Genomic DNA, 25270 nt, shown 5'->3' with positions numbered 1-25270 from the left:
GACTCTGAATACTTCGAGTCATTCAGAAAACAAGAATTAACAGTTTTGACTCAAGGTTGAAGAAAATATATTGCAATTTTCTTCAAAAACCAGATCTTGGGAAATCTTCTCATTTTCACAGTATCAAAATGTAAAAAAAATGAATGGTATTTTTCTTTAGTTTTGAGGCGTCACTAAATAGAACATATTATTTAGAAGCCAGAAACAAATATTTTGTTACACAGTGCTGCCAAAGTCAGTCATGCAGGAGCATGTAGTTCTTCGTTGTGATTTCTGCCAGCATTACTTATATTTAGATGAACGAAATGAAGTTAGACAGGGTGTTCATAAAGTCCCTTTACAATTTCAATTTTGTCATGAAGTTCTGAATATATCTTAACCAGGTTTGTTGTTTTTTAATCAGTATTACTCTTTGTTCAAGTATTTTTACTTCATTTATTACAATTGTGAGGACTGAGGGCAAAAACGATATATGATATTGACAAATCCCTTTTGCAATTTTAAAAAATTTTAACACTCCATGGACACTCTATATTTGAAATTGGTGATGAAAAGTATTGAGTGTGTTTTCAATGAGGCATCTATTACACTTTTTCAGTTCCGTATTGCTGTTGTGTACCTTAGTACCTAGCCCAGATATAGCTGATTCTGACACGAAACAAGCTTGATATTTAATGACGCCTACGTTAACAGTTTTTAAATATCTGTATAGCTGCTGTGTATTTTGCTAAACCTACATTCTGATACCTAACAATGCAAGCTTGATTTTGGATGAGTCCTTCATTGGCTTATTTAAATAGCTATATTTCCGTTGTATGTAGAGTTGGACCCCTTGGGGGAAAACGCCAGGAAATGTAAAAAAAAATCGAAAGCATTTTTTCGTATCATGCATATCAATTTTCCGCAGCTTGAATACTCTTAAAAACCTTTTTTTTGCCACCGCTCGACAATCAGAAAATTAAGACCCCGTCTTTTTGAAAATTCCTGGCTATGTCCCTTGTTGTATGTCCTGTATCAGTTACAGGAATAACTAAGCTTGTTGCTTTATGATACTACCCCAGCTTGATTGATGTCCCAACTTGTCAATATTTAAAGCGAAATGTCTGTGCTCTTTGTGCAAAACTTCTATTTCTTGCTATTTGAGATCTTAGATAAAGTGCATTAAATTAGCATGCGTTTTTATGACATTTCTCTTATTGTGGCTTTAGAGTTTTAGCCGTGAAATTTTATTAGAGCAGGGGTCACAACCCCTTGCCGGCGGGCACTGAGTCGCCCGTGAATACCACATAGGTAGCCCGCAGGTCTGTTCCAAAATAGGCAAAATAGCGGCACTTATGAGTAAGCTACATAACTATATTATTGTAACAATCAACCTGATTTGTATTTGACATCAGTAAAGTGACGGGGCATTTGATACTATTCCAATTATGACATCACACAGATGTCACCTTCTACAAACGGTGACCGTACATTTGAACCCACGTACATTTGAACCCATGTGTATATATGCGGGTTCAATCTATATGCGGGTGCTAAATCCCATGGGTTAGGGTTGGTATGGGTTCAACTATCCGTAAAAAAAGAAAAATTCCACATGTGCAATAGCATGCAGGTGCAATTGTCATGGGTTCAAATGTACGTGGGTTCAAATGTAACGGAACCTCTACAAACACATGCTTTTTCTTGTCTGTTGGTCTGTGGACCAACAATAATGTAATTATTGATTTCAAAGAAAAACAAAAGATGACCTACTGTTTTCACTATAAATCAGCGGTGGATTCATTTTTACCATCGTTAAAACAGCCTATGTCTCATTTGTGAGGCGATTGTAGCGATGGCGAAGCGGGGAGATATTTCACATCTGGTTACACAATCTACCACTCTGTCTACTGGCCAGCGCAGTACGTGCAGAAAAAGCTCGCGCCTTAAATCAAACAGCATCCTATTTTACGGGACCAGTGTTTGGTTCAACCTATCTTTGTGAATCAACAGTTTTGGCATGAACTTCACCAAGAACAAACACGGAACACGACTCGTTGATGAAAATCTGCAAGACTCGCTCAAAGTTGCAGTGTAAAGTTACACGTCGAGTACAACGCGAGAGCATTAGACCAGATTTTTTTGATTTTGGTTTGCTCCTATAGTTGGAAATGAGATGGAATTCATCATTTGTTAAATGAGTTTGTAAATGTTACATTTGATAGTACAACTGTTAAGCTCATTTCATCCTAGGCATATGCAGGGCGTTTGTAAAAAAGCTGGTATATTGCGGTTTCCTAGGTCCTAGGTTATTATAGGGGTCACTTAAAATTATTTTGAAAAACACACAGTTTGAAAATGTAAGTGTCATTTATAGTAATGTATTTGCTACGTTGTGATAATCGTTTGATTTCTCGAAAAATCCTAATGTTTATCAGTGTCTCTATTTGACGAAACACCAGTAATTATCAATAATTGAAGCTTAATCGAGCAAATTGACTTTTTTATAGGTGTACATTGGACTGTTAGCCCTCGGCTTGATCTGTACCCAGAAAGTAGCCCTTGGCTTTGAAAGGTTGGTGACCCCTGGGTTATGAGTTTAAAATTTTAACACCATGAAAATATTGGAAATACTATGGGTATTCATGATTCAAAAAACTTTTACTGTTATTTACGGTATATGTCCTTGAACTCTAACTGTAACGTGCGTGACTCGTAGTGTAAATAGTCAGTTTGTTTGCTCAAGAGTGTAAGGTTCCAATGTTTATAGAGACTCTTGTACAATGTGGCTCATAATATTGTGTGTCAATGGCTACAGTGCATGAAAACTAGGCAGAATAGTTTACTTTAATTTACTTTCTATTTTAATAAAGAGGATTGTGGCTTACAATATTGTGTGTTGAAATTAGGCAGAATATACGGCGCTCTAGAAGTATGTGTACCAATATGGGGTGACTAATTTTGTTCACCTATTTTGAATCAAGTTGTATGAAGGGACTGAAACCTATGGGTTGGAAGTATACTCACTTGGCTAACACAGACATACCCCGAATGGTATTCATGTAGTATATAAGCCAAGATGGCGGACAGCGGAATTTAGTATGTATACCATGTTAGGGTTAGGCCATAATTTCAGGTACAAATACTACAGGAGTCACTTGGCTAATCCCCGAACTCCTTATAGAACTGTAATAAGTGAAGTTGGAATAAAATTATGTTCTAACCCTAACCTGATACACATACTACATTTCGGTGTCTGCCATCTTGGTTCAAATACTACGAGAGCACCCCCCGAACTCGTAATAAAACTAAAATGAGGAAAATCGGAATAAAAAGTATAGCCTAACCTGGTATACATACTACGGGAGTACCTGATATTCTACCGAATATCCAAATTTGAAAGCTTGTTCTCCTAGGTATTTGAAACAAGAAGCAATGTCAGATGGTACCCAACAACCGGTTCCAGCCAAATATTAATGTCATTGTTGCATTTTAAATTTTCACACTTCACGCGCTCTCGCTGCATATTGGATTGTAAATGTCTTTCACCAATGAGTGAAAGATTGGTGGCTACATATGAGGAAATTTAGAAAATAAAAAATTTCATGTCTTCGTCAAATAGTTATTCAACATGTGTTTGGATTAGTTTGCTCAGGATTATTTACGAAGAAAACATATCTAGAATATCAAATAATAATAATGCTAGCCGTGGGACTCAGATATACAAATACAACAGTGGTGTTACAGGTTATTTATGGTTGAGGTAAATATTGCTATGGCTTTGCTACGCAGGTGACAGAGACCTATAGTTGTTTGTCACATGTTATGTATTTTGAATTGGGGATTAAAAATGAATAGTACTCCTTTAATGATCTTTCAATTTTCTATCACGTAGCTTCTATAGGGTTACAGTAACTTTTAGAATTTTAGTGATTGAATTGGCAAGCCGTCTTTTCGCAGGTTCGAAACCCATGCAGGCAGGGGCGGACACTTGCCATAATTGGGGGGGGGGGGGCGAACTTGGATCGCCTACCGAAAAATACCGCGCCGTGTATCGTCACGTAACAATACTCGGTCGATGTCATTCTCTAAGTATTAGAATGTCATTTTGCTACTCATATATCGAGTACCTAGGATGCTTCGCTTGGACACGGAACCTGCGCGTCACTAAACCAATTTCTTGAATTCCGCGAGAATTAGCCCACGGCTCTTGCTAACAAACAGGAAATAACAATTTTGAGGAGTCGTATTAGGTTATTGTTTCAATGCCTAGTTCTGCATAAAGCGCACTAACGCCGTTTCATGAAATTAGGAATGCAAAACAAGATAACAAGCTATTGTACAAATTTTTTTCCTAAATTTTACCAAGAAATTATCATTTGACTAGTAGAATTGTCATTATTGCCGATTTATTAAATCATCATTTGAACTCGAAATAACATTCAGGATTCACGCAATGACTTTGCAGGGTTTTTATTTATAATTTAATACGAAAATAAACAGACACAAGTTCAGGCGCGCAGCCATGATTTAAAAAAAAGGTGGGGGGGTCAAAGCATACTTGTATACATAAGTATACTTGACCGATACGGGCATATTCAAATTGTTTTGATTTTTTAGTTTAATTGTCTTCAATTTAAACTGCGGTTGAGTCGACAAAACAAGAGCCACTCTGAAACACCACTGCAATCCGCGGACATAGAAATGTGTGGTAAACTGCCCGTTTATATATTGTTTTGATCCGTATTTTGCTATTTTGCGAATTCGATAAATTTGAGATGTACTTGTAACACTGGCTCCGCTCAATCGCAATGTTGTCACTCCGATTATTTTTAAAGATAAAACCTTTCAAAAAATCCGTAAATTTTCTGTCAATTCTCACGTAGTAAAAGTTATTTCAGTACAATAAAAATACATAAATAAATACAAAAATTGATCGAATATACTTTAATTATCTTATATATCATCACATACCGGGAAAAAGTCGCGTTTTCAGCTTTGTTTAAATGTTAACACGTAAATTTTCGACGTTCATTTAAAAGTAATGGATAAAAAGGCAAATCTCGCTCACAATTGACCGTTTTTCGATTTTAGTGACGAAATGTTTTTGGAGGGCAAGCAAACATAATTTGTGCCGTAGGCACACGAAATTTCGCGTTTTTTGATGCCTAGAAAAGCGTTTTTAGACTGTCGCGGGCCTCAAAAACTATATTGTTTACAGTTTTATTTTTAGTATTTTATATTGTCGCTTTTCAACCTATGGATACTTATTAGAATTTGTGGAAAATTTGTGATTTAGAGAGAATAAACGCCAACGTAATAGGTCACAATGATGAAAACAATCAGCGATTTTAGCAAAGGACAATTGCACGCGTTATTTGCGACTTTTTCAGTTTTCAAAAAAATTCAGAAGGGGTCAGGGGTATCTTTTTTAGATAGTTTCTGTGGTCTGAAAAGTCGAATAGGCGTTTCGACATAGTAAATGCTTTGATCTTTGCCCGCAAATTATGCTGGGCCTTGCACGAAATCCATAACGTGAAAAGATACGTCCAGCGGTGAAAATTGTCCATAACAACTTTAGATCTAGTTAATTTTTTAGCGATAATAATTAATTGTTGTAATGAAACACAGTTTGCCTCTTTCACTTCTCTCGCAAGTGCCAACAATAACACTATTGAAAGATTTTGACAATGATAAAACCATATTAAATTGTACAAAAATGAATTAGTTGTGCAAAACCGTGGCGCGTTATCGGCGGTGCGTTTGAAGACGGAGTATTACCCGTGCGGGCGCACATGTTTCACGAAAATGTGAGGTGCTCCGAAGGCGCTCTGGTCCACATTATTGTAAGAAAAAAATTATAATATCGGTAACTATTAACCGTTTAATTGCGCTTGACTATCGCACCTTTCGGAAATGATAATTTTGTAAGGCGGAAACAACATGTATTAAAATTTTTTGCGAAATGATTGAGGACGAAATGAAATGATTGATTTTAAAAAGTAATTTATATTCTGAGGTTATGCATATGCTTGTTTAATGTACTGTACATATTCTTTGTTGTTTTTTCAGATTATACTTTAAAGTTTTGCAGTTACTTAGCCTTCAGGTTTTATTACCTATTTTAGCATCCAAAAATGCAAGTGGAGAAAACAATCCCAATGGATAAGAATGCTCATGATGCTGAGTTATTGGAGAATTTGAACAGGTTTACAGTTTTATATTGTGTTTCAAATATTAATTAGGTCAAATCAACTGTGAAAAATTGGAAATTTCACTCTGCCATGGGAGAGACCTAGGTGGGCACCAGGGATATGGAGTCGGGGAAAATTCAAACTAAAATTCGAACTTATATGAGTGATTTAAAATACAACTTTGATTCCTAAAAAGAAAAAAAATTGACTCAATTTCCAGAAAATCAATTTTGACCATAAGATTTTGGCCTATTTCAGTCTTCCATAGTTTTCTGTTGAAAATACTTAGTCAACTTCATGTCTTTTAGTTTCCATCAGAATTTTGGATTTGCTTGTTTTCAAAATTTTTCTTTGTGAAAGTGTTCTTCATGGTTATTGAGTTGCAGCCGTCCTACCGTCAAAATGCTCAACTTCGTACAAAATGACCATATTTTTCAATGATAACTCAGGCACAACCATTTATAGTCCAATCTTTCAATGAAGTGCTCAACTTTGGACAAAATGATCTTATTTTTTATTGACAACCCTGGCTAAGCCATTTATTGTCCAAATACAACCAAATTTATCAACTAATCAGACATTTAGTACTTAATATTTCTCGTTGGTTTGATGTTCATCGGAACATTTTACTATTACAATAGTTCAATTTTCTTGTCATTCAACCTATATCCCTCAATCCTCTAACTTCATGCGGCCATTTACGTCACTACACATGCCATAATCACACCGGCATGTGAATACTAGATGTTCAATTAACATCGTAGCATTTTCACGTCGATGAAAATATGTCTCAGATTAGTTGGTTCCATTTCCTCATTTTTTAAAATTATTTCCGTAATGTTGAATAAGCCACATAAGACATTAGTCCTCTCTGAATTTTCACTAGTTTTCTTATTCATGAAATTGGACTGGTAGGACTTGACTAACCCCCATTTATCTTCTACGCTGTATAATAGTTTGTCTTTCCAGAATGAGGGAAAACAAAATGTTTTGTGATTTTCTCATAAAAGCTGGATCTGAAGAAATTTCAGTTCATAAAAATGTAGTTTCAGCTGGATCTGATTATTTCAAGGCAATGCTGTCTTATGATGTAAGTATATGTACATCGGCCTAGTGTTATCTACACATAAAAATGGCGAAAATGATTTGAATATTTCAATTCATTTGAAATAAGATATTTTGACTGGCGTGATGGTCTAGCCGCTAGACCACTCTAGCGGCCTAGAATTAGCTGTGTTTGTATTGAAAATTAGACATCTCGACTCAAGTCCCCCACCTCAGTTTTGGGGTTGGGGTAATAAATTAAGTAGGAAATGCCAAATCGAAAATATTTTTCCGTACAAAAGTACCTTTTTATATTTTGTCAGATATCAGTGGCTGCTTGTATAGGCCTTGTTTTGAGGCAAAGGGTGTGAATAAGCACCATATAAAATTCAATGCAGCAATTTCAGGATTTTAAAATTACTTTGAATATTTATAAGGTATTTACAATATTTTTATGCTGAGCATATGACAGTAGGCCCATATTGGCTCATTCAACTTTGTCCAACCGCAGATAATATGAAATATCATTTTAAACCATGTTTCTGTAACTTATCTTCATTAAGCAACAAAAAAACTATAATTTGTATATATTTTCTGCTTACGTGCTGCTTACATTTGGAACATATAATGTATGGGTTCAGTTTTTTGGGTCACCCTGTATAAAGATTTAGTATAGTATGTCCACAGATATGTGATGTAATATACCGGACATCTCTAATATCTGAATATTCAAGGCTTATGGGTTTTCGACCCCAACCCAACAATGCAAGTTTGCTCGTCTTTAACTAAACAATCTTTTTCACACCTTCAGCAGTAAAGAAATTGAAGAGACTCCTAGAGTGATATTACTTTCATAAATTTTCACATGAAATATTTAGAGTTCTCAATTTTACCACAAATTTCGCCATGCAAATTTTCTATCAGTATATCAGTACAACATATGCAATACAATATATATGATACAACAAAATATTTTTCACATTTTCATAAATCTGCATGTATTAACTGATTTGTAATTAGTGTGCCGCGACTTTTCAATCTTGTTGTTAGTGTGCCGAAAGCTGAAAAAGTTTGGGAACCGTTGCCCTCGAGTGACAACTAGTCCAGCAATCTCCTCACACATACCTATTCCCAGACGGGATTCAAACTTGCGAACCCACGCAGGGTAATCAGAGGTTCGGTGGGCAGTGGTGAAAGTATTCCCAACGATTAGCATGATGCGCTACATGGACGAGCTGGTTTGAGGCAAGTGCTACTGCTCTCTATTATAGAAGAATCAGGTTATTGTTTGAACCCACATTTCCAAAAGTTATCTAAGTTTCCTCTTCGGCTTTGTACCTGGTTGGAAAATCTTAAAAACTTCAAAGCTAAAAAAGTTAATTTTTACTTCTTCTCAGACGAAAGAAAGTCAGGCTGGCGTCGTCGACATGAAGGAATCAAATCCAGTTTGTGTCAGAAAATGCATTGATTTCATTTACACTGGAACAGGATCTGTAGCTGATGAAAATCGGCAAGAGTTGATGCTCGTCGCGCATATGATGCAATTGCAAAGTAAGAAAACATTTTTTGATTGTGAAGCTTCAGCCAGATTATTACAGTGCAACATATCACACATTTGTACTCTTTTTTTCAATTGTCATATGTGATACTGTTAATGCGTAATCTACCCACAAATGTCATCCAGGGACGTGTTTCCTTTAATATGGGCCAGGTACAAATAATTGAGTGAAGCCGTGCGCCGCACCTTTATTTAAAATAGACTTTCTGGTAGTTGCAGACACAAAATTTTTGGTTATTGATCTTATAACATGTGTTGTGCGCTTTGCACAAGTTATCTAGCACCCATCGGAATGTCTTGCACATACCAGATTAAACTGAAATAAAAAACTTTTTTGGGCCATTCAAAATTGACACTTCTGCGCGAGCCACTCAATTTTTTGTACACATTTGTATACAGGTTACACACCCCGGGGGTAAACCATATTATGTATATAAAACAATAAACTGATAGAGTAATCGGTAAATGCTCTGATATAAAATAGATACAAAGATTTGGTTTATGACTAATTTATCCCTAACCCTGGATATAGGCAATTCTAATTTATACCTTTCATCAAAGTGACAAAGTATATCCATAATTTGCATAAAATATAGCTTCTGGATATAAAATTATAAATGGAACTGAATAAATGTAAAAGCGTAAGAGAGCGCACTCCAGTATGACATTTTCTGAATAATTTTCTCATAGATATTATTTTATTTAGGCTCGGCAGTCAGCATGCTTAGGAATAAACTCGCCATTGCACTCTGCAATAAATATGTGCGAGAGAATTGTCAGGCTCCTCGCCACTCCAGGGTGGTTCACGTAACCACTGGTCTGCAAGTCCATACATTGAAACAAATAATTGGCTAACTAATCCCATAAATAACACAGATTGGTAACCGGATGGTAGTCGTGGTTTTGCCATAAGATTAAGCCGTATTATCGGCTCTCCTCCTGCCCAGATATAAATATGTATCTTAATATCATTATCCCAATTATATTCACAGGCCTGTGTGATGGAATTGCTGTCTTTCTTGCCAATGACTTGGCATCCGAATCATTCGTTTCAACGCAGAGAATTGCCAGCATGTTCAACTGTGTAAATTTGAAGGAGCATTGCAATGCATTTGCTCTGGAAAACTTCTGCTCAGTTGTGCTCTCTCAAGATTTCAAGTTTCTTGAAAATGATTACTTTCGTTTTCTAATAAAAGCTGAGAATGTGAAGGTGGGTTAAAATTTCTGATGATTATTTTACTTTTCATTCAACTACTAAAGACATATAATTATAAAAATAGGGGATAAATCTTTTTTACATATTTTTATTTCCAAAAAAATAGGCCTTGCAAATTTTTTCAAATAAAGTTTAAAATATTGTGCGGATAGTGTTTGATCTTCCATAATAGCAAACTTCATTATCATAGCAATTAGCAATATATATGCAGAATTGAAGTTGCTTTATCGTCCATTTGCCATCCCAGTATTTGGAGTCATTTATTAGAAGCATTTGATTAGCTTCCCATAACTTTAAATATATTTTCATATAAGAGACCTTCTTGTTTCTATCATTATGAATTCATTTTAAAATTTTGAAAAGTAAAATTTTTGTTGCTAAAATAGTTCTCTTTTTATTTAATCATTTTATGAAATATTTCTTTCAGGCTTCCACTGCTGACAAGTGCAAAGCATTGATCATGTGGACTCAGCATGAACCAGACAACCGTGTCAAATTTTTCGAAGATATTTTCAAAACATTCGATTTCTCAAAACTTTCGTTTGAATACATGACATATCTTGTGGAAAAGGAGGCAAATACAATTTTACATTTTAATTTATAAACTAGTTCGCCCTTAACTTTCTGGAATAATAATCTATTTCGTAAAAGACCGATAAAGAAAAGTAAACTAATTATTGCCTATTAAAATTTGTTGATAACTTTCAAGTATTCGAGACAATTTTATCAAAAAATGCCTGAGGAGTAGGCTTGCACGTAATTGACAAAAATCAATTCCGTAATTACGGCAAAATCAATTACGTAATGACCCCGTAATTGCGATATTTTTCCACGCATTTAAACCTATCATAACAACCAATTAAATCCACTTCTTTTCCGAATGGGACATTGAAGTTGGGTTTTCATATTCTTGGCAGTACTACACGCCGTCGGCAGATGTTAAAGACAAATATCAAGGAGTGAATTCAAATTAATTTTAATCTGATTTTTATATTTTGTGTTGGCTTTGGTTTTCATTTATCACCTTCGCAAATTAACCGTCCCATTTAAGCGATCAATTTTATTTTATCAATACCGACACTGGTATACGGATATTTATGGAAACGATAGTTTTTTAAAACCACCTTAGTGCTGAATAAAAATTACGGGTTTCTAATTTATTAACTAACGACGAGCGTATTCTCTCGTTTGATTATACTTGCGATTTCCTCGCGACGAAGACTTGTTTTTGCAGCGTCTTCTGCATTATCCGACATTACTGCCTTGTTAGCATTTTATAATAATAATTATTGATGTCGACTTATTGACGATATTCCGATTACCATGCTTCATTTTACCTTTAATCATTTCGCGGACTGAATGTTTATAACATTATTTGCGATAAATTTAGATCAAATATTATTTATTTGAGTATAATTTAAATATGGAACTTATATGATATGCCTTCTCCGAAAATACAAAGTTATATCGCAAAACAATGCATTTTGCAAAACAACTCAAGTCGGCGATCCTATCGGCCAAGATTGACACAAGTTTGGTCGAGTGCCGGTGGTATTCAAGTCGACGATAAATCAAAATAAGTTGCCGCATTTGGTAAGACAGTTAATCATATACGGCCGAAATATTGAGAGGAATTGTGAAAAACACCATGAGCAGGGCCAAGTCCGGACTGATATATAACGATAAAACCGTTAACAGAAAACATAAGATTTTGTAATAGAAAATGGATCTCGCACAGAATAAACACACTGGCTCATATTTGATTATATATGATAGCAGTAAAATTTTTAGCGGTCCGCGAGGAATCCGTCGTTTTGCTGTTTCTCTGCCGTCTCAATCGCTTTACCGATGCCGAGGAGACGAAGTTGCGTTGGTTCATTACGCAATCTCTCTTTTGTCGTCATATTGCTATTTGATAAACGCGACATTAATTATCACGGCGAGGTATTGGTGCGAGTGATCAATCGCTCTTTTCGCTTATTTGGTTCCAATTCGTCGCGAAAGCTCTTCGTTAAATTTCACAAGATCGTCGTGTTGAAAGGTTATGGATATTTTCCTGTTTATACCCCAAGTCTGAAATAAAACAGCCAAAAACAGTATGATATTCCATGTTCATATATTAAGTGTTGATATTAACAATAACGAATGGTTAAGCATTGCTAATCCACACTTGGTGGGGAATTCCCACTATTTAAACGCGTGACTATAAAATAGAAACGGAACATATATATTATATACCACAAGTATCGGAAAACTGGAACAAGTAAATAATAAATAAAAGTAAAATGAAAACAAATGTTTGATAGACCATGTTTGAAAGATTGATCTCCTGCGTTCCTTGGTCATTTCACCCGAAGAAGTTGAAACCGGGCGTGTTAGCGTCCATCGGTCTTAACACAATTCTTCCCCCTATCTACGGTTATCATGTACATTGGCCATGGTCATGCTAGATAAGAAGCGAGAGAAGTTGAAACCAGGTGTGTTGGCATCAATCGGTCTCAACGCAATTCTATCCCTTATCTACGGTTAAGTTACGGGAGAAGTTAAAACCAGGTGTGTTGGCGTCAAACGGCCCTACTCAGTTCTTCCCTCTTAACTACGTTAATAATTTACATTGGCCATGCCAGAGAAGTTGATAATAGGTTAGTAAATGGCAACGCGTCATGCCTTCCTTCACCTACGTAACAAGAGAGAGAAAAACGGCTGCGAATACCGGAACTCTCTTCTACTTGTTGAGCTTCCATTTTTCGCAATCGACGAAATTGACTGCTTTGAAGAAAGCTCGTTTCAATGCAGTAATTACGACTTTACGTAATTCGTAACTTCCCTTCCGTAACTCCAAATAATTACGTAATTCCGTAAATTACGTGCAAGCCTACTCAGGAGCTTGCCATAAGAATTAATTTTTGCTTTTTAGCCATTGATTTCCAACTCTCTATCCTGTGTGAAGTTGCTATTTTCCCACAAAGGAGTAATTGCACAAGCTAAGGATCATACTATCAGGACAGGTATTTTTGTTTTTCATCATTGCTTGAAGAAAGTTGTGGTTTGTGGAATTATATTTCTGCATGTGTGAAATTGCAGTTTAATCAACAGATCAACTATTTTATTTATTAAATTTATACCTGACAAATGCCACGATATCACATTGAGATACATGCTATTCAGCTTTATTGGTCTAACATACTGAGCAGAATTTATTGATTTAGATTTAGCAAGCAAATAATCTTATCATATTCCGGCATCCTAATAAATTGTGCTGCCCAAGCAGACATTACAAAATGTAAAGCACGTAAAATTATGTTTAAAATTTTTGCATCTTAGATTTAAAAAAATTACATCAGTGGGGGTGGAATATTGATGGTCAATATTCAATATTTTATTAGGTGTAAATCAACTTTGGCTAAAAAAGAAATTAATAGGCGTTGTTATCACGCTTTTGTTTTGAGGGTTTTTACTTTATTTTGGTTAAAATTTTTATTTTATCTTTAATAATTAATATTTGCTGTTCCAAATTGGTTTCTTGTTTTCATATAAGCTATTTGCTCATTTCATTAATAACCTTTTCTCTGAATACATGATTTATGAAAAATCTCTTCTGAAATAAAATAGCACTATTGTTCATTTTAGTGGGTCCTGGCAACAAAGATAACAATGGTAAGCTATATTTATTAAATATGTTCTGTAGTTTGTTTGGTTGGAAAAGTAAAGCTAAGCATTCAATCAATTTTTTGTCGTTCAAGTTATTGCTGTGTTCGATCGAACGACGAAGTCAATTCAATGCTTCAGTCCTGAGAAGAACAACTGGACAAAAACGCAGGTTTGAAACTGAATTTAAATGTTTAATAGTGTTTGTTGTACCAGGAGCTTAAAGGCTTTATATTCTCGCTACAAAATATTTGTTCCCTGAAAATGTATGGCATTTTGCCAAATTCAACAATTGGGTAAATAGTTGTCGAATTGATCTTGGCTGGCCATCCTTTTTTTCAGAACGTCACTGCTGAAATTATAAAAACAGATTTTCTTGCTGTTGTTCTTGGAAATGATATTTATGTTCTCGGGTACGATAAAAGCAATTATCGTTTATTAAACTATGCCGATACATCAGCAACTTGGGAAAGATTAGCAGATCGTGCTAATACTGGCAGACTGCGCGCAGTAGCATTGAAAGGTAAGTTTGGGTAAGGTGTTTCTATGATGTATCTTCCTAATAATAATTGTATAATATTAAGACTATGCTATCGAAGTATGTTGATTTTCCATTTTAATAAAGTAGTCATTTTCACTTTGGAATAAAAGAACTTTGATTGTATTCTGTCAAATTCGATATATTATTTTTATTAAACTCGCTTTGCAAAATGTACAAATATTTTGCAAATAATACAGGCTGATGAATTAATATTTCATACAAATATTAATTCTAATAATGACATTGGATATATATTTAAGCAAAGTCAAAGTATCGTAAAAACTTGGACTCAAATATCATTTCAGAACTAAGCGATGCGATAGATTATGATTTTTCCTATGCAATTGCCGATCGAAAGGCCTTATCGTTATATAAAAAAAACATCAAATGGTTAAGATTGCTACCGATGCTATGTCGAAAAATATCTTCTGTGCCGTCCAGATAATGTTGTTTTCATTGATTAAGAGTTTAAACCACCGGTCGGCAAATGAATGTTCTGTCCTTAACATATAAAATACACTTAACAATTGTCATTTTACTCCAGGTTCAATATATGCGTTTGATGATTCTCCTAATTCGAACAAATCTGTTGAAAAGTATCAACCTTCAAATGATTCATGGGTTCATTTGATATCTAAGCCAGTACCGACTGGTTATTGTGCTATTGTTTCTGCTGAAGGTCAGTACTAATGTTTGTAATTTTTTTTTATCAGCAATAAAATGCTGTTGTTTAACAAATTATGTTACATAATTTGTGACTTTTGATTGATTTTTCCATTGTACTTCCATTACTCGCTGTTCTTATGAATTATTTGCAGCTCTTCAAAAGTTTCCAATGGGTCCCCAAGTCATTAATCTTCCTTTTAGTAAGCTCCCGTCACCGCAATCCCGTTATCGGTTGTACATATACACTAAGTAGAATGAAAAAAATAATAATGACACTGTCATGTCGAAATATTTAATGTTGCATCCCATATACTTGTGTGTCATTACATAAGCAAGTAATGGAAAGGCAAAAATCTTCTTACTTGTTATGATCTGCACAGCATTGAAGAATCATTCTCATTAGTAATAATCATTGTGATAGCGAACATGCCTTTTTTATTCCTCTTCAATGCGTGTAACACTAAAGTGTGTTAATGTGTATTGAGCCTATAACTTACACATTTAGTCAGGAAAATAAATAACTTTTTTGTATTCAGAATTCATTTACTGCATTGGCGGATATGTTGGAAAGTCTCGTTCTGATAATTTGAAACTGGATCCAGCTATTCCAAAGTGGCACACATTGCCGAGCATGCCTTCTGGGAGATATTTTGCATCAGCTGTCGCGTTGGATCAAAAGATTTTTGTCTTGGGTTTGTGATCTATATTAAGATTTTAAACTTAACATAAATTTATATATTTGTGCCCGGGCAATACCACTGAGTTGTGCCTGGGGATGCAACTTTTGGATTTATGAATCGGATCGATTCGAATCGCATCTTTTCCGAATCGATTCGAATCAGATTTACGCGATTCGAAAAAAGAGAGCGATTTACCGAAAAAAATATCATTGAACGTTTGTTAAATCGTTGTTTTTGGCGACTTTGAATCTGCCGAATTCGTTTATGCGGCACTCCAAATAACACAAAATTACGGGACGGAAACAAATGAAAATTAAGTTTTCGTGATTGACTTTTTTACTTATCTGCCGTCATTTGTTTCAAGTTCGGCACAACACACTCTTTTACGCTTCACTCGAGATGATGTGTGGCGTCATTTCCACCAAACTGCGAGTTCAGTTTTCTACTAAATAGCCTAAGTTTCTATTATGCGCGAATTTAAATGGATCGTATACCTAAAAATTCGTGACAATTTTGATGAAAATTTTCAAAAGCACACCTACGCTGCGACTAAGTTATTGTACGCCCTGGCATGATTGGATAAAGAATCAGCTACCGACGTCTAGATAATATTTAATTTTGATTGAAATTTAATTTAAACTTTGTTCTGATTGAATTATTTCGCGTACAACTTTTACTAAATCATCGGCCGGCAATGTTATTTGACAATCATGTTTCTCATCCTAAAATATATAATTATTTTGTTTGCGTTTATCAGGCTTCCACTCGAGTGGCGGTAAACGAAATCAGAAGGACGTAATGTTGTACATACGTCTTTTTTCAGCTGTTACAAAAAAAAAGTAGTATTCACATTTGATTTTGTTAGCCCGATACAAGCCGGAATAAAACATTTCGGATTCCATCTAGCAAATGTCATAACCATAACGGACAGGTGGGAGATTTTGTTAGCCCGATACAAGCGGGAATAAAACATTTCGGATTCCATCTAGCAAATGTCATAACCATAACGGACAGGTGGGAGTATTGTCATAACCATAACGGACAGGTGGGAGTAAATAATACTTGAGGAATGGCATCTTGTGCCCTGTTACAACACGTGTTACAATACGTGCCAGATTTCATACCAGACCAAGCATACTGTGCGAATGTCGTCTCACTGAAGTCCGAGCGACCGTGTTTGATCGAGATAAAGCGTCGACCAATTATCGCTCGTCAGCGCGGCGTCCATTATGCACATTTGGACTTTCTGAATTACGAAATTAAACGTAGTCCCCGATAATAATGAAGCCCGAGTTAGCCAATAACGCTGTTAGCCACAAATAATATTGTCTCTAATATTTATGGAAATTTTTGTTCGCAATCGTAGTCGGGTGAACGATTGTTTTTCTCGAAATTAACGTAATTTACTCCTGGTTAATTTTATCGTCTTCAATCATATTCATGCACGCATTCCCCATTTATAGTGATTCAGATGTAATTTGAATGTTTTTGTCGTATTACTCTATGCTGCTAGCATAAATATAAAATATTGTACCAGAATTTTGAAGATAAAGAATTGGTAATAATGTAATAATGCTGGCCTTATTCAATATAACAAGAAGTGAAATACCACAGTACCCACATATACTGGTGTGGGACTAGGGAAAGCAGTGTTGTTACTGTGTTTATGACATACCAGTACAATTGTTCCCTGCTTATTTTCTCATATGAATTTCATCAAATTGCCTCAGTCCTGATACAAGTATAACACAATAATAACTCAGTATTGTAAGACTCACAGATGAGTTGCAACAGCAAGTTTTTCATCAATTCATTTATTGGTGATATCTATGACCTACATATTTTTTTATCATGATGGAAATAAGTGTGTGTGTCATATTCACTGAAAAACCCTTATTGTCCTCGCTATATAGCTTATTCCATTTTCAAGTTTTTCTCTTCTAGATTTGAGCTTTTCTGTGACTTTGGGCAAACATACGCATGCAATAAAAAAAAACTTAATGAAATCAGATTCGGAAAGATTCGATTCGAAAATTTTTTATTCGAGATTCGATTAAAAAAAAATGTATCTAGAAGTAGCAACCCTAGTTGTGCTATGGTCATCACAAAATCCTGTAGTGAAATAAAACAGTGAGAAGGATCATTTCATACATGATCACAAATATGATATTATTTTATTTAAATTCATTCTATTGTTATTCAGTTAAAATGTAGTTATTGCTTGAAATACATGAGATATTTGCTAATATTAGATATGCTATTTATTAATGCAAATAATTTGGAACCAAAATAATATCTATTATCAATGAATGCATAATATTTTGCCGGTCGTTAACGTCAATGATGATTTGGGTTAAAAATTTCGATTTGTAGAACTGTCCTAGTTTTTTTCAAGTTCATTTTTTAAGGTTATTTATAAAGTTTTTAAATCAAATGTTCTGAAAAATCACATTGACGTGGAATTTATTATTGTTCAGGAGGAAACCCAAGGGTAAATGCACTTGCTACTGTTATTTGTTTCGACATCAAGTCTGAAACTTGGACATCAGTTGCCAATATGAACCATCCAAGATACAGGTTGGAATCATGCATTTTGGGAGACAAAATATATGTTGTTGGCGGGTAAGATCAAGTCGTGATTTCAGTATCCAATTTATTCACATTCACTGCAGTTGAACTTTCTCAGAGTCATATGGCTTTGCCTGGAAAATTCTTTTCTGATGTGCCTACCGAACTCAAATTTATATCGATAGCTTTCTCTTTTCATTTTTTGCTTTTTTCGTTCTAATCAGTAATTAGATAAACTCTAAAATACATTCATTCCTCCGATTATTTGAATCATGGATGCGCAAAATGAATTGAATATTCAACCACAGGTTGAATTCAACTCCAAAAAACACAATCCAAATCCATTTGGAACACATTTTAGAAAGAATATAACTTCTGTTCCAAGCATCCTGGTTAATTCTGTGGAAAGTGTCCTAGATTACTGATACTATTGGGAACAGTCATACACAAATAGAAATTCAAGTTTCAAATGAGTTTTATTTCATTTCCGTATAAGTTATTGAAAAATTATGGTGCACATTGCAATTTGAGATGTCTTCCATATTCTTTTGAATAGACCCATAATAATATATTGTAAGGTTTTGATGAGCACTGATTTGAAAACATAAAGCAAGTCTTCTAACATCGTTTAATGGTACTAATTTTACTTACTAGCCGAATGCAACTTTCCGCAATTTGAACATCATGTAAACAGCATTTCAACAATCACTTTTGTTAATAGGAATGGCAGTAACGATACTATCGAGGAGTACGATCATGCTACAAATACATGGAAAGTTGTTGGGAGCCTGTCAGGAAAAAATGTCGATCCAGAAGCTTCAGTTGCTTTATGTTTACCAACTTAACGATGTTTAGTTTTATGTGAAACTCATTTAGGCGAATCTTTTCACTTAAAATTAGTTTCTATATTTGAAGTGTTATCATATGTATATGCTATATCATTTAATTCAAACAAAAAATCTCTAGTACTTCCTACTGTTACTGGAAATTGGGCAAAACCAATTATTTCTATTGTACTTCACATTTTTATAACGAAGCTGATTGAAACTCAAAATGTTTCATAGCCTCAGCCTTACATCCTGTATTTCTCGACAATTCTATGTTGCCTTTATCCAAAAGATTTTAACACAATTCTTCAAATGAGTTTTTGCATTAATAATTGTGCAACCATAATGTCGCTTGTATTTTTATCAACTTGTTTTGTAAATGCTATTATGTAAATTTATCGTTGCTTTCAGTCAGTAATGGAAATATGATTTCGAATAAATTTTTCGTTGAAAATATAAAATAATGTATTTTCGATAAAAGCTAGAAGATATGGGTCTGATAATTTAATATTCTATATTATCAATGTTATAATTGTGAGACCATGTTCCATATAGTCGTGATTTTCAACCGGTGTTCTATGAATGAAATTAAGGTGTTTAGTGTCAAATTGTTGTTTCTCAGTTTTGAGACAGAAATAGGCATAACTCTTAGTTTTATTTCAGGGTTTTCTGCAAGAACTTTGTTGCAATATCAAAAGTGTTCTGCGAATCAAAAATGGTTGAAAATCACTGCTACATTGAATATTTGTCTGCTTTATGTGTTTAGTAATACCTAGGTTTATACATTATACTGTTTATCACACTCACTCCAATCTTTGATTTAAAATGTTATAGTGAGCTAGTAGCATTCAAAAGCTCTATCATTTTATTATATATTCACAGTAGCACAGTTTTGTAGCTTTTAATACTTGGAAGCATTTGTTTTTGTTGAATTAAATTATAGACTTTGTTGTATTGTAGCACATTAATTATTTCTGCTGTAGCTATTTTCAATCTCCAATAACAATGTTATTTTTAATTTTTACAATTCAGATTACAAATTTAGATATTTTAAATATGAAAATGTAAAATCCTATATTGCTCACTGGAGCGTATCGCCGAGTTCACTCATGCGTATCCTTGACATATTGTATCCGGAACATGTCCATTAATCATTGTTATGAATTTCAACCCAATACCATGTATCAATTTTGAGAAATCGCAAAACTGAAGACGCGTTTTGCTCACTGGAGCGTGAAAGCGTGGTCAGTCATGCATGAAATTTGCATTTTATTGCTAGCTGAGAACTTCTGCACATTTGAGGTGAATTTCAAGTTTGTAGGACCAATTTGAAAAAAAAATAATAAAAATAAATAATAATAAATAAATAATAATAATAATAATAAATAAATAATAATAAAACACAGGAATACAATAGGTTCCCTGCTGACAAGCAGCGGGAAGCCTAATTATAAAGCTACTCATTATGATGATGATGAATTATTATGATTCAAAACATGTTTCATGTATGTTTTACTTATTCATTACATATAGCTTTGATTTTATTTACGGTAGTTTCTTATGAAGCATATTTCTTAAAAGTAATGGTTGTAATTGCGATCCCCCTATATACAATGCTTGTGTAATGTGTATATTATCATTCTCTTTCAGATTGTTTTTAGAATTTTGCAGTTACTTCGTCTTCAGGTTTTACTATTTTAACATTATTCAAAAATGAAAGTAGGTCAAATCAACTGTGTAAAAGTGGAAATTTCACTCCGTCATTGAAGACCTAGGTTTGGCACCACTCGAACTTTAACGAGGAATTAAAAAAAATACTCTGATTTCTAATTAGTGAAAAATTTGACTCCAGCTCACAAATCACAGAAAATCAGTTTCGACCAAGCCTATTCCAGTTTCCATGTTTTTTGTTGGAAATACTTACCGTAATCAACTTCATACATTTTAGTTTCTATCAGAATTATTGACTTGTTTGTTTTCAAAACATCTCTTTGTTGAAGTGTTCTGCATGGTTGGTGATTTGCAGCTTAGTCAAAGTTCGACCTACCATCAAAGTGCTCAATTTCGGACGAAATTATCTTATTTTTAAATGCTGACCCTGACTCAACCATTTTTTGCCCTACCTACCATCAAAGTGCTCAACTTTGGACAAAATGACCCTATTATTCAATGATAACTCTGGCCCAGCCATTTAATGTCCAAACACAACCAAATTTGCTCAACTAAACAGACATTTAGTACCTACCGGTAATATTTCTCGTTAGTTTGATGTTAATCGGGACATTTCACTATTCACTACATCACTACACTGTACCAGGTTATGGTTAAGGTTGTGCGCCATCCTGGTGCACACATTTCGAGAGCTCCGAAAAATGTACAAAATAAATTTACGTTTGAATGTCAATATGGCGGCAGTGGAAAGACGAATATATGTCAATAAATTTAAAGTCGTTAAAATAAAAATGTTCCCGCAAACCGTCAGTAATTGGTAATTTATTTTTTCACCATGCTGAAAATACGAACTATACATACACAAATAAAAGGAAATATAAAAAATCGCATTCCAGGGTAAAAGGAGATGCCAAAAACCAATTCTGGTTATCAAGTGGCGGCATCCATGGGACAGTCTAACAGAACATGATAAATACAATAAAGTCGAACTAAATATGTTATTTATTAAATAAAAAAAAGTAATAGGTACGTCATGGCGACCTGGTACATACCAAGCAGTTTTAATACTAATAAATATATATAATATTTTACTTTTTATTTATTTTAATGGAGATTTTACCTGGGTCAGTCGTTTTACTAAAACTCTAACTACATATTAAAAGTTGTTCAACTATGTAAGTTTTCTACTGATAAATTTCGATTAGCGAGTATTCAATGGACGGCTTATAAATTATGGCTCAACCCGAACCTGGTACACACACTACAGAAGCACTGGTTTTGCCACTAACTTTACGATATATTGGTCGAAATTTCATATCGTATACAAGTCATTTACAACTACTTCTGCAAGGCAATGGTGACTTTGTTGGTCCACTTTGTCCAAGGTGTGATATATGTGGTCTTCAGGTTGTACAGGGCAGTTCTGGGAACTGCTTATCTGTATTTGAGGAATGCAGAAATTGGTCTCGGTCGCTGCATATGTCTTCAATCTGAAATTAATTAAAAATTATAGATTACTTTTTTTTAATATTAAACTTAAATAGCGTCAGGAGATTGGGCCTAGTAAAAATTCACGACCAGGTTCAACCTCACCCACTGTTAAAACTTAGTATGTTCTGTTGAAATATCCGTTTTCAAAACATACCAACTCTCTACGTGTAAGGATTTTTTATGATAGTTTCGTGTGGGTTCATTTTTAAAAATTTAGTAATTTCTCATGCCGCCAGTTTTAATGCAACTTGCTGGAACGTAACCACTGATCACGTGAAACTCTTGACCTGGTCTTGCAGTACTGTTTGTATATAATTTATTAAATATATACTTATAACTGTCACCTGATAAGAGCAGCGGAAAGAGCTACCAGTGCAAGAAATAGTGCTATTCCCAGAACAATCGGTGCTGCTAGATTCTTCGAATCCTTATCTTCAGAATAGTCTCTGTATGAGTTTGCGGTCGTAATATTAGCTGCAATAATGTAATATAACTTTACATAGATCACTCAACAAGGTCTTTAATTTTCTTAAGAAATATGCTCAAAAGTTACATGCCATGATGGCAAAACCTAAAAATAATAAGTTGTTTTTTGTATTCATATCTGAGAGTAGTATTCGCTAGCTGATTATTTTTTCACACACTGACCCCATGCTTAAACGCGAGTAGAATCATTTCTCAACTTACAGCCTGTGGTGGTAGCGGTCGATCTAATACCATTAACATCCAACTGAAATTTGAAAGTTGGGTCGAGCCATCCCTTTGTAACTTCAAATTCCACTTCACTGTTTGAAGCATTGATCCATATAGTAGGAGTACAGTCTGCAACCAGTGGTGCAACATGATTGAAATCCTTAAATCCGACACGATGAATAACAAAACAAGAACCGGAATTCATGAAACAATAGTCGGTCCCTATAAGGAAAACAAAACAGGTTCAGGGATATTTCTATTTAAGCAAACTGCTAATCGAAGCTTCTATCACATTTGTATTGGAGATGTATCGATACCACTGTTGTCGCCGATATTCCAATAATATGTAATCATTACCTCAAGTGTGCAGGGCAGACGGGTTAAAACAAATAATGTTGAAATTATTCATAGTGCACATTATTTCAGCTTGAAAATGGAGATATTCCAGAACATGAGAACTTGATGTTTGAGATCGAGATGCATTGTGCACAGACACTAGTAATCTTGGTGTACAATCAGAAAACTTTTTGGGTTTGGCTACCATGGGTGGTAAAATAAATAAATGTTTAGCCTATCTATTGTATTAAACTGATACATTGAGTTGCGTGCGCAGGATCTTGTGCCAATATAACGTATTTCGTAGTTTACACCTTTGAAAATCCACTAATATTCGATTGATATATTTTTCCATAATTACCGTGTAATATTAAAAATATAAACATATAAATTTGTCTGCGAAACTAGTCGAATTAGTTGAGCTCGTTTGGCTGATAAAAAGCTAAAAATAGATCAGAAGGCCGTTACCGTATCTCCCCGAGAGAGTGAGGACGAGCATGGCTCAGATTTAACGAGACAAATACCGCGAATATGATTCCTCCACGCAAAAATCATTTCACTTTCCGCAACTTATTTTTTAAAACATGATGGATCAGATTTCCTAGAGAGTGTTATTAGCCAATACCATTTCATAAAATCGACTAATTTATTGCAATAGGTTCCGCATTTTTTTCTACCCGGCATTCGGTATAGAAAGTACAATCCAAACTAGAGTGACTGAGACCAGCACTATTGAAACAATATTCTGGAAAAACTACCGTATTGCAGACATTAAAATAAATGACAGTGTATTTTCGTAATCATATTTGAATGTGAAGGAAACATAGACCCATTCGTAGAGACCATAAAGTGCTTAGATTAGGTTTTTATTTATAGATAAAGCGCAACCGGTACTGGTCCTCGGTTTAGGCAATAAAGTATAGAACACTGCCTGATCCAAACATATGCGCATGAGTTTATAAGGCGCAAGGTTGATTTTCGAAAAAAAAAAGTATTCAAAACGCCTCATGGCCCGTATAATTCGGTAATTAGGTTTATTTTTTATTTTTATTTTTTTGGCCACAATCAGATAATATTTTATAATACGCCTTTGATAAAATATACTCCATACCTGCAATAACGAGTTTTGCCGTGCGATCCCCGTTACTTTTTATCATTTTGATGCTCTGTAGGCGCAGTATCAGGACTCTATCATCAGGTTGTGGTAATTTCCATCTTTTGCAGAATCCACTTGTCGCATCTTCTTGGTAGCCGAATTGACCTGTCAACTCATCTATGGTAATCTCTTCACACGATGCGGCGTTTGCTCTGACAAGCCCTTTAAGAATAATAATAGTTTCGTGTTATTCGCTATTCCTGATTTACAGTATTAGAAAACCGGAATGTTGTCTATGGTCTCAAGCATTTTATTTGTATTCAAAAACTGTATTCAGGCGAGTTCAATATTTTGACACCTCCAAAGTCCACAAAACACATAATTATGACTGTTGCAAACGTTTAAACTTCGGGCAATGTTTGGTTTTTCAAAGGCGAAATTCACAGAGTCTTGTTTGAAAAAGCCACATTGAGAAAAGTATCGAATTTTTGTTGGCTGACATTGCTGAGCAAAAGACGAAAAAAAAAACATTATCATTATTTCAACAATTCATAGTTTCGATATTTTAAATAAATCAAAATTTTGTATGTTGCTGTAAAACTTCCTCTAAGAGTAAGGGGCCGCTTAAAACAATTTGACGGGGCGCATCTGGCTAGTATAGTGTAGTTTGTCCTGCCCTGATCTGAACTATGCATATCAAATAGCTGGAAGGTTGGAGTTGAAATCATTAAACGTTTTCGTTTTATTTCTGGAAAAGCGCAACATATTTTGTCAAATGTACATCTTATTGATCTCACAGCAAGGTTAAATTTGAAGGTTTATCCCTACTTTTGCGATGTTTTTATACATTCGCATCACTTCACTTTGAACGCCACGAACACATATAGAATCATTCAAAGGGAATTTTGGCGGATTTGTTCTATTCAGGGGGCAAAATAAGCCAGGAACTCTCTACACACAAACCGTGATTTGAACATACATAAGCCAAGGCTCTTGTTTATCAAAAGTAAGCTTGCGGGCCGCGACTTAACTGGATAAATCACTGATATAATATCGAGCAAA

General features: G+C 34.6%; 3 protein-coding genes across 3 annotated transcripts; 2 read left to right on the top strand and 1 right to left on the bottom strand.

Annotated features, from left to right (window-relative positions):
* The first annotated feature begins 6116 nt into the window (after positions 1-6116).
* LOC144424249 (kelch-like protein 2) lies at positions 6117-10595 on the top strand. Its single transcript, XM_078113371.1, has 5 exons — positions 6117-6187; positions 7143-7263; positions 8615-8768; positions 9768-9985; positions 10419-10595. Exons 1-5 carry the CDS (start codon positions 6117-6119, stop codon positions 10593-10595), a joined length of 741 nt encoding a protein of 246 aa, XP_077969497.1.
* A 7433-nt stretch (positions 10596-18028) lies between these two features.
* LOC144424374 (uncharacterized) lies at positions 18029-19082 on the top strand. Its single transcript, XM_078113618.1, has 2 exons — positions 18029-18148; positions 18816-19082. The coding sequence occupies exons 1-2, from the start codon at positions 18084-18086 to the stop codon at positions 18937-18939; spliced, it is 189 nt and encodes a 62-aa protein (XP_077969744.1). The 5' UTR covers positions 18029-18083; the 3' UTR covers positions 18940-19082.
* A 2143-nt stretch (positions 19083-21225) lies between these two features.
* On the bottom strand, positions 21226-24308 carry LOC144424632 (uncharacterized). Its single transcript, XM_078114095.1, has 4 exons — positions 24224-24308; positions 22771-22998; positions 22428-22557; positions 21226-22082 (listed from the first exon to the last, which is right to left on the bottom strand). Exons 1-4 carry the CDS (start codon positions 24267-24269, stop codon positions 21905-21907), a joined length of 582 nt encoding a protein of 193 aa, XP_077970221.1. The 5' UTR covers positions 24270-24308; the 3' UTR covers positions 21226-21904.
* Between the last annotated feature and the right edge of the window lie 962 nt (positions 24309-25270).

Source organism: Styela clava, chromosome 6, assembly GCF_964204865.1.
Source record: "Styela clava chromosome 6, kaStyClav1.hap1.2, whole genome shotgun sequence".
Taxonomy (NCBI): Eukaryota; Metazoa; Chordata; class Ascidiacea; order Stolidobranchia; family Styelidae; genus Styela; species Styela clava.
This window is presented reverse-complemented; position numbering and strand designations above follow the sequence as displayed.

Bases quoted from the DNA above. Each gene is read 5' to 3' on its own strand.
- LOC144424249 (XM_078113371.1), top strand. From the start codon at position 6,117: ATGCAAGTGGAGAAAACAATCCCAATGGATAAGAATGCTCATGATGCT. The intron at 6,188-7,142 runs GTTTACAGTTTT...TTGTCTTTCCAG, and splicing joins TTATTGGAGAATTTGAACAG to AATGAGGGAAAACAAAATGT. The intron at 8,769-9,767 runs GTAAGAAAACAT...TTATATTCACAG, and splicing joins GCATATGATGCAATTGCAAA to GCCTGTGTGATGGAATTGCT.
- LOC144424374 (XM_078113618.1), top strand. From the start codon at position 18,084: ATGAACCATCCAAGATACAGGTTGGAATCATGCATTTTGGGAGACAAA. The intron at 18,149-18,815 runs GTAAGATCAAGT...TTTTGTTAATAG, and splicing joins AAAATATATGTTGTTGGCGG to GAATGGCAGTAACGATACTA.
- LOC144424632 (XM_078114095.1), bottom strand. From the start codon at position 24,269: ATGATAAAAAGTAACGGGGATCGCACGGCAAAACTCGTTATTGCAG. The intron at 22,558-22,770 runs GTAAGTTGAGAA...ACATTATTGCAG, and splicing joins GACCGCTACCACCACAGGCT to CTAATATTACGACCGCAAAC. The intron at 22,083-22,427 runs GTGACAGTTATA...AATTAATTTCAG, and splicing joins CTTTCCGCTGCTCTTATCAG to ATTGAAGACATATGCAGCGA.